A 12,476-nucleotide genomic window follows, 5' to 3' on the forward strand; every position below is an offset into this window, starting at 1 on the left:
ACGGAATATTTCAACATTAGTTAGGTCTTTATTTCAAATATACAATTTAATTGTAACAGCTGTATAAAATTTGCGACTAACGATAATAGATATCATTTTTTTATTGTATTTTTTTAACATATTTAAAATTACAAAATTAATTGACTTAGTTTAAGTACTTAGACCTAAGTCTTTCATCTCAAAAGAGAATTTGTTTTATCAGAATCAGAAAAATATATTTTCATAAATTACATTAAATTACATGACAAACTACTAGAATCTATTAAATTATTTTTTTATATCATGTTACAATAGGAATGAGAATAATCAACTAATAAATAATTAATTTCTGATTAAATTTTTTTCAAATAATGTTCCCATAATTTGGCCTTTCTGAATGTTTTTAATATGAATTATTTTTTTCTTGTTGTATTATAGATTTTACATATTACATATAATTTCTTTAACCAAATATAATATTAATATTATTTTTTGAACAGTGTATTTTAATAAAATAAATCAGATAAAGAGACAACAAGAAAAAAATATTACAATAATATATTTATATTTTGTTATATAATTCAGTCATAGTTATATCAATTAAATTGATTGATCTACATAGAATATGTCATACATGTATATACATGCAATAATAAATTAAATTGTATTATAGAAATATATGAGAATATTTTTTTTTATAAAGTTGGTAAAATTTATATATATAGGATTTTTAAAAATTGATTTCCAATAAAATGCATTTTTCTTATAAATGAATTTTTCTTACAAATATATAAAATACATATTTTATACATGTTTCACATGAAAATTTTCGTAAGTATATTATAAAAAATCTTTTTAAATAACTTTTTTCGTATGTAAAATAATCATGAAATAAATTTCATTTATCTATTGTTAAAAACAATTATAATTTTTTTCACAAAACAATTTTGCATAAGTACATGTTTATCCATAACTAAATATGTGATTTCACATAATCCAAAACATAAAAAAGTTATATGCAATTAAATGCAGGTACTCTTTTTTTTTGTAAGGTGCTCATTTAATATTTATCTATTTAAAAGAGTCTCTTTTCATAAGAAAAAAGACTATGAACATTTCCTTCTTGCTGAGCAGAATGTGTTCTTCTTTCAAATTTTAATTCTCCACTATACATCATAGATCTTAAAGTAGAGAGAGATTTTGCTCCAATGTCTTGACATCCATGTTTAATACCACATAATAGATAAGGTAAAAACTTTAAAACACTTCCTTTATCAACTATTGAACCACTAACACCTTGAGCTACTTTTAATTTGTCCATCTCATTATGAAAATACCTATCCATTGCTGATCCTTGTGCATCTTTTCTATTCATAGCTTCTAAGGAACCCATACCTCTATATTTTTTTAAACGGACACCATCGCTAAAAAAATATTCACCTGGTGCCTCTGAAGTACCAGCCAATAAAGATCCCATCATAACAGTACTAGCCCCTAAACTTAAACCTTTGATAATGTGCCCAATAGATTGAATACCACCATCTGCTATAACAGGTACACCAAATTTTCTTGCATATTCTGCAACTTTATATACAGCAGTTGCTTGAGGTCTTCCCACAGCCATAACTTCTTGGGTAATACAAATAGATCCACAACCCATCCCAACTCTTAGAGCATCAGCTCCAGCTTCTATAAGATTTTTAGCTTGCATAGTTGTTACAGCATTTCCTGCAATTACTTGCAATTCTGGATATTCTGATTTAATGTATTTAATCATATCAATTTGATATTTAGAATTGCCTTGAGAAGAATCCAAAACAATTACATCAACACCAGCTATAGCAAGAAGTTGTAATCTCTGTTTATCAGCATTGCGTGTACCAATAGCAGCACCAACTAATAATTGTTTGTTCTCATCTTTACTAGCATTTGGGTAATTACGATTTTTTTTCAAATCAGTTCTTGCCATTAAAGATACTAATTCTCCCTTTTCATTAACAATTGGAAGTTTTCCTTTTTTAGATTTTTCAAGAATTATATTTGCTTCTTGTAATGTTACACCAGCAGTTGCAGTAATCAAATTTTCTAATTTTGTCATTATTGTTTTTAATTTTATGTATTGCTGATTTGTTGTACTTTCCAAAAAATCAATATCTCTGGATGTTACAATGCCTAATAATTTACCTCCAACTTTTCCAGTATTTGTAATAGGAATACCAGAAAAACCATGTTCAGCTTTTACATTTAGAACATCTTTGACTGTATGATTAGGTGATAAAACTACTGGATCTCTAATAAAACCATGTTTATATTTTTTCACCTAAAATCATAAAAAAAATTATATAAAATTATTTAATAAGTTTTAAATACAAATTCAAAATTTAAAAATTCAAAAATTTTTATTTCAATTTTTATTTTTTTTTCTTTTTAACATAATAAATATGAAAAAAAAATAAATATAAATGAGATTAATAGAAATAATTCAATTAAGTATAAAAAATTTTTTACAAAATTTTTAACAAAAAATGAATATTTACTATCAATCTATATATTATCATTGATAACGATATTATTATTCGATAAACTATTCGAGAAACACAAGATCAAATGAAATGTATATTAATAAACGAGCAAATATATTACAAAATTTTAAGTGCTATAAGTAATATTTTATCTTAATCAGATGGAAATATTTAAATAAAAAAGAAATATACCTTGTGCACTTCATTAGCTTGATATTCGGGTGTACAATTATGATGTATTATGCCTATTCCTCCACATAGAGCCATGGCTATAGCCATGTCGGATTCTGTAACTGTATCCATAGGAGATGATACCAGCGGTGCTTTGATCATAATTTTCTTTGTCAGCGGCGACAATAAATCAACTTCGTCAGCAGTAAAATCAATATAGCCCGGTAAAATAATAAAGTCATTGTAGGTAAGACCATCACCAGTAGTGAATAATTGTCCTGCTGAAAGTCCATCGTCCGGTAGGGGTACATCTGCCGGTTTTGTGTCACCGATCACATAGTCTGCCATCGTTTTTTTTCAATCGACGATTGTTTATATTTTATGCCTCCGTAAAAAATTAGTTATATTTTAATTAATATATAACTACCGTATAACGAAGTTATACACACGCTTTTTCAACACAGATGTTAAAAATCGCGGGCTTTCCGTATCAAACCGGAGATCTCCAGGCAAAATGACCGAAATCAACGTGCGCACAGTGCATTTATAGTTTATGTGAAGCGTGTTTCCCCCTTTCGTCTAATGATGAGTACTATCGGCAACGATGTTTTACGAATACAGTCGAAAATGTCCGATTGTTTCAATTTGAATATATTTGGCATAAATAGGACTAACAATTAGAAAATTAAAAAAGATATATTGTAAATATTAAAGATATAATATAAACGGACAATATAATCTATAAACTAAAATGTAAGTATAATCTTCAAGTGAAATTTTAATTATAAATGTGTAAAAAAGGAAACATTTACACATAGAATTAATTACAAAAATACTTGTTTAGTACAAAAGTAAATACTAATCAATAGATAAAGAACAAACCATAATAAAATATTTTTAAACTTGCACACAGTGCGAGGGTCATCGTTAATTTTATGCATTATTGGTACATTTCTTACATGCATGCTAAAAATTTTATAAAATTTGATAAAATTATAACATTCTCATTCGTTTAAAATATGAAAGTATTATAATTTCAATCATAATCTTACTGGATAGAAAAAAATTTGTCTTACACCATTAAAAATACCACCAAATGCTTCTTGAAATGAAGATAAAATATATTCCACTACTAATTCCAAATAACTTAAATTTTCATAATCATCATATTCTTCGTAATAAAAATAGTCGTATAACATTGGTAAAAATATTATTAGAATATACATCATACCACCAAAAAAAACTAAAAATTAAAAAAAAGAAAAAATATTAAATATAATTAATTAATTAAGAAGTGATCAAATTTAAATTAAATAAAATAAATACTTACTAATAGATTTAAGTTCCAAAAACTGTTTATCATTTTTATTCTCATTATATCTTAGTTTATTAATTATAGGTTCGTTATTATTTAAATGTGAAATCTTTTTTGTATTAGAATTTTGTATACCATCTTTGTGATTTGCTTTAATATTATCATTTATATATAATTGTTTTGTTTGTATAATATTTGATTCAAGATTTGAATCTCTATATAAAAAATTATAAAAAATAAGTTATTATTTTTTTAAAATAAATAAATGTCATATATATATATATATATATATCTTTATATAACTTACAATGCCTTATTTATGGCAGTAGAAAGAGCTGTACATTGTTGTAATGTTTGCAGTTCAGGATTAATTTTTAACTGATTTTTTAATTCTTTGCCATATACTTCATTTGTTTTTCCCTGTTTTCCTTTTTCAGGTATACCCACTGTTAAATTATACGGATATTGCTGTTCAATACTGTTTGTGTTCTCTATTTTATGTCTCAATCTATTGTAGTATTCCCAATAACTTTTATTTAATAATTCTTGGGTTTTTGGAGAAATTCTTTTTGATCTTTCAAATATATCATCTATATTTGATCTTGGAGATGTTTCATATTTGCAACGTTCTCTTTGTAAATATATTTTTGACAAACTTTTAGTAATATCTTGTCTTGAATTTATATGTTTGTTATTTTGCAAATAATTATTTTCAATGAAATTTGAGACATTATCAATTTGCGTACACATATTTTGTTCGTGTACAGGAACAGGATTAAAGTGTTGACTCATTTTTCTTGCCTTATGATTACCGAATTTATGAATATTAGTTTGATTACGTTTATATTTATTATATTGACAATTAGGCCATACTAAAGTATAATCAGAATCTATTAATGCTGAATGAGAATTCTTTTGAAAATAAGATTTAGCTTTTCTAGAAAATCTAGCTGATGCCTTTTTTTGTTTAAATGTAATATATGGTTCAGAATTGCGACAAAGTTTTCTGGTACATTCATTTTTTATACAAGGTAAATATTGCTCAGATTTATTTCTTCCTCTTGTTTCATAGATATTTGCTTTGTAATTTTGATATAAGGATTGATTTTTATTATTAACAATTATATTAGATTGAGGTACTGATTGAAAATATTCCTTTTCTTTTGGTAAATGATTTACTTGATCATGATTTAAAACTGGAGTTTTAATATTATTATGTATAGTATCAGTATTAATTTTATTAACTTTGTTTGTAAATTCATTTGCATCAATAAATTCTTTTTTCTGAATAAATTTTTTTGTAACAAATTCAGAATCTGTTGTTTCTTCACAAGTTGTATTGTATGTAATTTTTTTCATTTTTAAACATTGGAAAACATGATTATTTGTATTTTTTTTATTTATATTTGGAATATAATATTCAGAATCACTAGATTCTTGTTGTGTATGTTGAATATTTAAGTTTGGTAATTTTTCAGAGGCAATTAGATTTTCTGAAAAATCTGGTTTAAAACAAGTTTTTTTATTTTCTTCAAGTACTTTATTTTGTATTAATGTAGTATTTTTCTCTTCATAAATACTTTTTTCATCTGCATCTGAAAAACTATAATTTCAATGAATGGAAAATAAAGAATTATAAATGTTTGTAAAATTATTACTGTTAATAAGAGATTTGCTTTCATTCTGTGCTTGATTTGAATGAATATGTTGTTCTGACTCTTTCTTCATTAAAGGTAAAGTTTTAATTTGATTCTTGTGTTCTAAATGATTTAAACATTGTTGTATTGCATTACTTGTTCCTGTAGAAGATACTTGCATTGGTATATTTTGATAAGTAAGAACTGGAAGTTGCACATTATAGCATTGATTTACACATTCTTGAGGTACAGTGATTGTATCAACATGTATTGCATTTAAAGCATGTGACTGTAGTTTTTTGTCTAACACAAAAAACAATTGTCCATTATTTTCCTAAATACATTAAAAAAATAAAGAAACTTATTCTGTTATTTATATTTTTAATAAAAATTAATTATAAAATATTAGAACATATACTTGCACTGGTAAAGAAGTAATATCAACTTGAGTATTTGCATCATTAACAGCTAATTTTGATATATGTTCAGAAGAATATAAATTTTTTACACATTTATTTTTTTCTATAATTTCATTTTCATTTTCATTTGAAATATTATCTTGTTTTTTTGATTCAAAATTATTTTTAGAATCTTTTTGTTCTAAAAGCAATTCCTTGTCAACGATAAACTTAATATTTTCTCCATGATTTTCTATTAATTCAGTTTTTTTTTCTTCATGAGATTTTTGTGCTTCTTGAATTTTAATTTGTTCTCTAACATATTATAATTTTGAAAATTATCAATATATATAATACATATAATATATATAAAATATATAATTATGCAATATATTATCAATTAAAAATAATGTATACTTTTCAAATGTTAATTTTTCCACCTCTTTTATATTTAAATCTTCTGTAGAAATAATAATAGATTGATCGTTTTTTAATGATTCAGTTGATGTAACTTGATTTTTCTTAATATTTGTTACTCTATTAATATAATATTATTATATTGATTTAAATTTTTATTTATTTTTTTATTTCTATTGATTTAAATAAAATACTTTTTAAAACGAGGATCTGTATAACCAGGAAATTTCTTCAAACTGTACATACTTGAAACAGCTTTTTGATGATGAAAGGAAGAATATGCACTATCTTTAGTCACTGTAGACTTAGGAGATCTTTATTTTTAAATGTATTTCTATTAATATACATTTTATAAAATTTTATAACATTTTAATTTAATACTTACTGATTTAGAGGTGTTTGAACTATAGTACGACTCCTTCTAGGAGTTCCAGTTAATGTAATTATACATGGAGGTTCAATAGCATCATCAACATCATCAATTAATTTACGCTGCGGTATTTTAGGCCAAGAAGGATCGGCTGGTATACTAAAATAGTTTAAAATAAATTGATTTTTTGAAAAGGAAAAATAGATTTTAATTTTACCGTAGTGATCCAGCATTGTTTTTCTGTGGAACTGGTATCAAATTTTCACTGTTTACTAAAGCAACATGTATCAATTAAATTGTCATTTGGAAAAAGTATTTTAATATCCTTACTTTTTATATGTAATTGTAGGGCATTTGCATTATCTTGATACGCCATATTGAAGCAGTCGTACATTTCAATACTTTCCACTTTTTTTAATACATTTGTAAAAGTATAATTCCTGAACTAATTATATAAATTATTAATATTAGAAAAAATACAAAAACTGTACAGGTTTAACGTTAATTTCATGTTTTACAAAGTAATAGGTCTGTACTTCAAGTAGAATTATTCTTGTTTTCTTGTAGTCAAATGTTTTGAATATATACAATAGTAAGAAAAAAAAAACTTTTGTAATAAAACAAATATTTTTATTCTTAATAATAATAATAATAGCCTTTGTACAAAAAGATCGAAGATCGATTATTATAATCAGTCATTTTGTTTTATTAATGACAGATGTATTTATATAATATGTATATCATTCTAATCTTAATATTAAAATATTATATGTACAATAAATATACAACTGTAGTAGATGCAGGAACAATTAACTATGATCTACATCAGTATCTTAGAGCTTGATTTATATTACATTAAATTAAAGTATATTTGCGCACCATAATGATTATAATATCACAATATCAAGCTAATTATACACTTATATAGGGACTTAATATTTTGCTTACAAAATATTACAATTTATGATATAAGATTTATAATTTCATATTATTATATATGTGTATGTATACTGTATATGTGCAAATTTAAAATCTGTGTGAATAATATAATAAATAATTTTTTTAGATGTTCCTCATTGAAACATAATAAAAAAAAATTCTATTTATTTTCTACTAAATACATTTGTTTTATACACAAATGAAATAATTAACATAGCAAAATATATTCTCTGTTTTTTATGAATAAATAAATTGATTACCAATGTTATGTTGTAATTAAAATATACTTTGACAAAGGAATGTATAATTATTTTGACTAGATTTGACAAAGATGATAGAAATATTATTTTTATCAAATATAAAATTTGTATGCCATAAAATACATTGATGAATCTGGCCACCACATTTCTTAATATTATAGAATTTGAATTGGTCCAAAATCTAAATATAATTTCATTATAATGGTCTTATATCATTAAAATTGCATAAATATCTCACTGGCATTGTCTTAAAATTTAGGGCATACTTCATTTTGAATAAGTACATAATATTTAACAAATATCTTTACATAACATACATTATGTCTTTTGAAAAACAATTAAGTTGTTTTATTTTTAATAATTCTTTTTATGTAATTTTTATATAATATGAAAAATTGAGAAATATTTAAAAAAATTACTAAAATAATACTTTTTAAATGAAGCAATACTAATAATAATTATTATAAATAATTATTATCAATTTTAAAATATATTACAAAATATTATTGGTAAGATAAGTACTCTTTTGTTTTTCAGACTTTTTTATAGAAACAAGTGTATGCAATTAATCTTCTGAAAAATTAAAACTGAAGATTGTACACAGAATTATTATTTTTATAAATTACTATTGCACATATAATTGAATAAAAATATAACATTAATGATAAAAAAATATCTTTAACATATTTATCACAAATTATATATGTATTATTTCGCATGAAATATTAGAATCTATTTTAAATTCATGTATTATAATTTTCTAGAAATTGCAATGAATATAAAAGCTAAGTATAACTTTTAATATGTATGCATTGTAAAAAATATAAAAATTCTTTCAAAAAAAGAAATCAAGCAATCATAACAAATCAATTAATATGAAAAACTTTTTTTAAGAAATATAATTAAATATTTTTCTATTTCAAGAAAAAAACTTTTGAGTGCTCAGATAACATACATATTGAACAATGTACAATTATTGTCTGGCAGTATTGTAATACTCTGCACACAAATGAAATTGAATTTTTATGGTAAATTAATTTAGTAACATGTATGTTTTTATAAAAAAAAATTATTTTAGAATTCTTAACATTGATTATATAATGCTTCGTAAAAATGCTTTGTAACTAAATATGCATATATTATTCATTTTAAATTAAATATAAAATTTGTTTATTAAAGATAATTCATATTAAGAAGACATATGTAGTACATTAGTACATTAATAATGTTTTATGCATATTGACGAAGCATTTGTTAGGTATAGAAATATACATACACAAAACACATTTATTACATATCTTTTTTCGTTATTGTCGAATTAAGCTTCATGTTCGCCGCTATTTATTCCTATAAGCGATTCTGTTTGTTCTGCTTCAAGATCTGGTATTCTAAAATTGAAGATATTATTTTTTTTAAATTTATTAAAACTGAAATTTATAATAGTATATATTTTTTTAATTAATATACCTTATTGATCTATTTTTTCTGCAAATCCAAATATAAATTCTTTTTATTAAATCCATTACTGGATCCCAATTGTCATAATATGATAGAAGAGATACAGTCAGAAATGCCAATAGCATTGGAATGGTTCCTAGATAGAAAATACAAGGGTATTCGACTTTTTTTAATAAGACATCAGCTATCATTGACATTGGCATAAGTAAACTAACTGCCAAAGTCGCGATGAGAGATGACGTTAAAAAGCAACCCCTACAAGTAGATATGAAATGAATATGATATATATTAAATACAAATTAAATTCAACATTTTTTTTGTTACAAACATACCACAACCAAAGTACTTCACTTAAAACTGTACCAATCAAACCATTGATAATTAAAAATGTCCATTGATGAGTATCTGGCCATTCAAATTCTTCCCAATGGCCATAATGAAGAATAAAAAATACAGGCCATAGAAGTGTCAAATTAAAAAGTCCAACAAATCCAAAAAACATTGGAATATCCATCTTATCTTCATGATCTACTTTTCTCTTTAAAAACACTATATAAGCTGCATAAAAAAATGCACTGACTAGGGCCAATATTATGCCTGTAGGTATTCTACTAGTTTCTATAGTTAAATCTGAAAGACCAACTAGAACCTATAAAAAAAAAAAAAGAAAAAAAAAACAAAAGAAATAGAAAAAATTTTTTTCCATATCTTTTTTATATGTGTTTTTATATATTGCTATATATGCTACAATTATACATACTAGTCCAAGAATGCTAATAGAGACAGCAACTAGTTTAGATAATGTAAACTTATCCCCACCATTACTAGGAAAAAATGCAGCAAGAAACAGAGTAAATAAACTAGAAGTTGATGTTAACACAGTTACAATTCCAGCTTCAGTTCTTGCTAATGATATTTGATAAGTATAATTTGCCATAAACCACTGCAATTGAAAATTTTTAAATTTAAGTTTTAAGTTTAAAATATAATATATAATTATAACATTAAGTTGATACTTACAAGTAAACAAAACATAAGTGCAATTTTAGCAACTTTTTGGACAGAAAATTTATTGGCTTGTCGTCTTGCATGTTCTCCAGCTCTTAAGCTTGCTTGATAACTAAGTCTTGCTAATAATGCTTCTGTGGCATCACTTTCTGACATATGACGAACTTCCGCTAATTTACTAAATCTTACTGAACGTATTGATGAATCATCACTTTCTGTACCTGAGGAACGATCACAATGATCTGATGTTTTTATTGGAACAAATGTTGGGTCACTCTACAATTATAAAAATTTTGATTAATGTTTATTATATAAAATATTAATGATATATTAAAATAATTTGTAAGACAAAAAAATACTATAAAAATAATAAAAATAATAATTTCTGTTTACCAAACTTGTGTTGGCTTCTGAATAGAAGTTATCATCTTCTACATTAGGATCTATGAACTGAAATAAAAAAATGAAGTAATAACTAACAATTTTATTTCATTAATAAAATTATTTGCATTTAGATGTACCATATATGTTGCTGGTTTATTGCATTGATCTCTCCATGGAGGCCAAAAACATAAACCAAGTAAATAAAATGTAAACATTGATGTTTTCACATATGTACTAAAAAATGGTTTTTCAAATGCTGCTTCTCTGTAAATATACTAAAATATAAAGATCATTATAAAAAATTATAATTTATAATTAATTTAAATATAATATTCAAATAATTCTTACTTTAGTAAGTTCAGAACTAGAAACCCAAATGATATCAACTAATAATAAAACTAACAGGCCCAATACAAGTCTTTGAGATTTATTCATCATTGCTGCAAGTTTATGAGGATCCTCCGCCATCCCCTGTTGTCTACGCTGTCTTAATTCTACAGAGCAGCTCATGATATATCCAATTTCTTTTATAATTATGACATTATGATGATACTGATCACTGTAAAATTATAATACAATTAAAAAAAATTATAAATTACAATAATAAATATATCTTAAATCTAAAAAATATAAATTATTTATGTAAAATAAAAAGTTAATATTAAATATTAAATAATCTATATATATTAGTTGATTTAATTAATATTTTTGCCTAAAAAATTTTTTAAAAAAATGTAAATAAACGTAATATTATAAAAATTAAAACATAGAATCTACAATGAAATAGAAATAAAATGCATAAAACAATATAATTTGCATAATAATTGTAAATCAATTAAATATGTGCTAGGAAAAATAGGAATACAAAACAAAGGATTAAAAAGGAGGACAAAAAAACAATGTTTCAAGGTTTCACTAATTTAATTGTCTTATTTTAGCTACAAGTTCATATCTGATCATGTTCAGTATAATGCAATATAAATAGTAAGTATATTTAAAAAAAATTTTGTTGACTTTATAATTGATAACAAGTGGACATGCGGCAAATATAAAATTGTGATACATAAGATAACCTATAAAAGTTGTAATAATAATAAATAACAATGTTTTATTATATTAATACAAAAATTAAAAGAAGAAACTGACTCACAATTAAAAATAACCTTTAATTTTGTAGTACTGGTAACTAATTTATGTTCTAATCTTTCTTCTACATGTTAGAAATATAAAATGATAAACTTTTTATGCTCCCTAACTAAACACTCAAATAACACTATTCACACGTTAATATACAATTTAGATATTTAATTTTTTAATATAACTTTTTTTCCTATATTTTTGTAACTTAAATTTAATATTGTTTTAATGTTTCCGTTTCGTTATCGCGTCGGAACAACTAGCCGTAACCATGTTGATATGACGTTCCGTAGTTCTATTATCGCCCCGATGGCGCTATACGTCACATGAAGAATAGAATACATTTTTTAATGTATTATTTATTTAATTTTAATTTCAGTAATATATATAATATTCATTTCTATTATTTTAAAATTATTTTCATAATTTTTTAACTGGAATTTTTATTTGATAATTATTTTTCTTACATATAATCACAATA

At 23.6% G+C, this 12,476-nt stretch overlaps 3 protein-coding genes across 4 annotated transcripts; all 3 read right to left on the reverse strand.

Annotated features, from left to right (window-relative positions):
• Positions 1 to 8: 8 nt before the first annotated feature.
• Positions 9 to 3,406, reverse strand: LOC107996603 (inosine-5'-monophosphate dehydrogenase 1b). Its single transcript, XM_017054753.3, has 2 exons — positions 2,694 to 3,406; positions 9 to 2,299 (listed from the first exon to the last, which is right to left on the reverse strand). The coding sequence occupies exons 1-2, from the start codon at positions 3,018 to 3,020 to the stop codon at positions 1,055 to 1,057; spliced, it is 1,572 nt and encodes a 523-aa protein (XP_016910242.2). The 5' UTR covers positions 3,021 to 3,406; the 3' UTR covers positions 9 to 1,054.
• Positions 3,407 to 3,542: 136 nt separating this feature from the next.
• On the reverse strand, positions 3,543 to 7,298 carry LOC133666069 (metacaspase-2-like). Its single transcript, XM_062074605.1, has 10 exons — positions 7,140 to 7,298; positions 7,027 to 7,081; positions 6,825 to 6,968; positions 6,636 to 6,753; positions 6,440 to 6,564; positions 6,043 to 6,337; positions 5,646 to 5,958; positions 4,295 to 5,582; positions 4,003 to 4,202; positions 3,543 to 3,915 (listed from the first exon to the last, which is right to left on the reverse strand). The coding sequence occupies exons 1-10, from the start codon at positions 7,201 to 7,203 to the stop codon at positions 3,713 to 3,715; spliced, it is 2,805 nt and encodes a 934-aa protein (XP_061930589.1). The 5' UTR covers positions 7,204 to 7,298; the 3' UTR covers positions 3,543 to 3,712.
• A 119-nt stretch (positions 7,299 to 7,417) lies between these two features.
• Positions 7,418 to 12,298, reverse strand: LOC107996529 (solute carrier family 35 member F5). 2 transcript variants are annotated; one of them, XM_017054606.3, is made up of 9 exons: positions 12,009 to 12,298; positions 11,207 to 11,417; positions 10,996 to 11,133; positions 10,868 to 10,924; positions 10,487 to 10,750; positions 10,227 to 10,409; positions 9,799 to 10,115; positions 9,476 to 9,721; positions 7,418 to 9,396 (listed from the first exon to the last, which is right to left on the reverse strand). In XM_017054606.3, the coding sequence occupies exons 2-9, from the start codon at positions 11,366 to 11,368 to the stop codon at positions 9,327 to 9,329; spliced, it is 1,437 nt and encodes a 478-aa protein (XP_016910095.1). In that variant the 5' UTR covers positions 11,369 to 11,417; positions 12,009 to 12,298; the 3' UTR covers positions 7,418 to 9,326. The 2 variants fall into 2 exon arrangements, with proteins under 2 accessions (XP_016910095.1, XP_061930586.1); XM_062074602.1 differs by lacking the exon at positions 12,009 to 12,298 and having other exon boundaries at positions 10,996 to 11,122; positions 11,207 to 11,348.
• Positions 12,299 to 12,476: the final 178 nt, after the last annotated feature.

This window comes from Apis cerana, linkage group LG5 (assembly GCF_029169275.1).
Source record: "Apis cerana isolate GH-2021 linkage group LG5, AcerK_1.0, whole genome shotgun sequence".
NCBI classification, from domain to species: Eukaryota; Metazoa; Arthropoda; class Insecta; order Hymenoptera; family Apidae; genus Apis; species Apis cerana.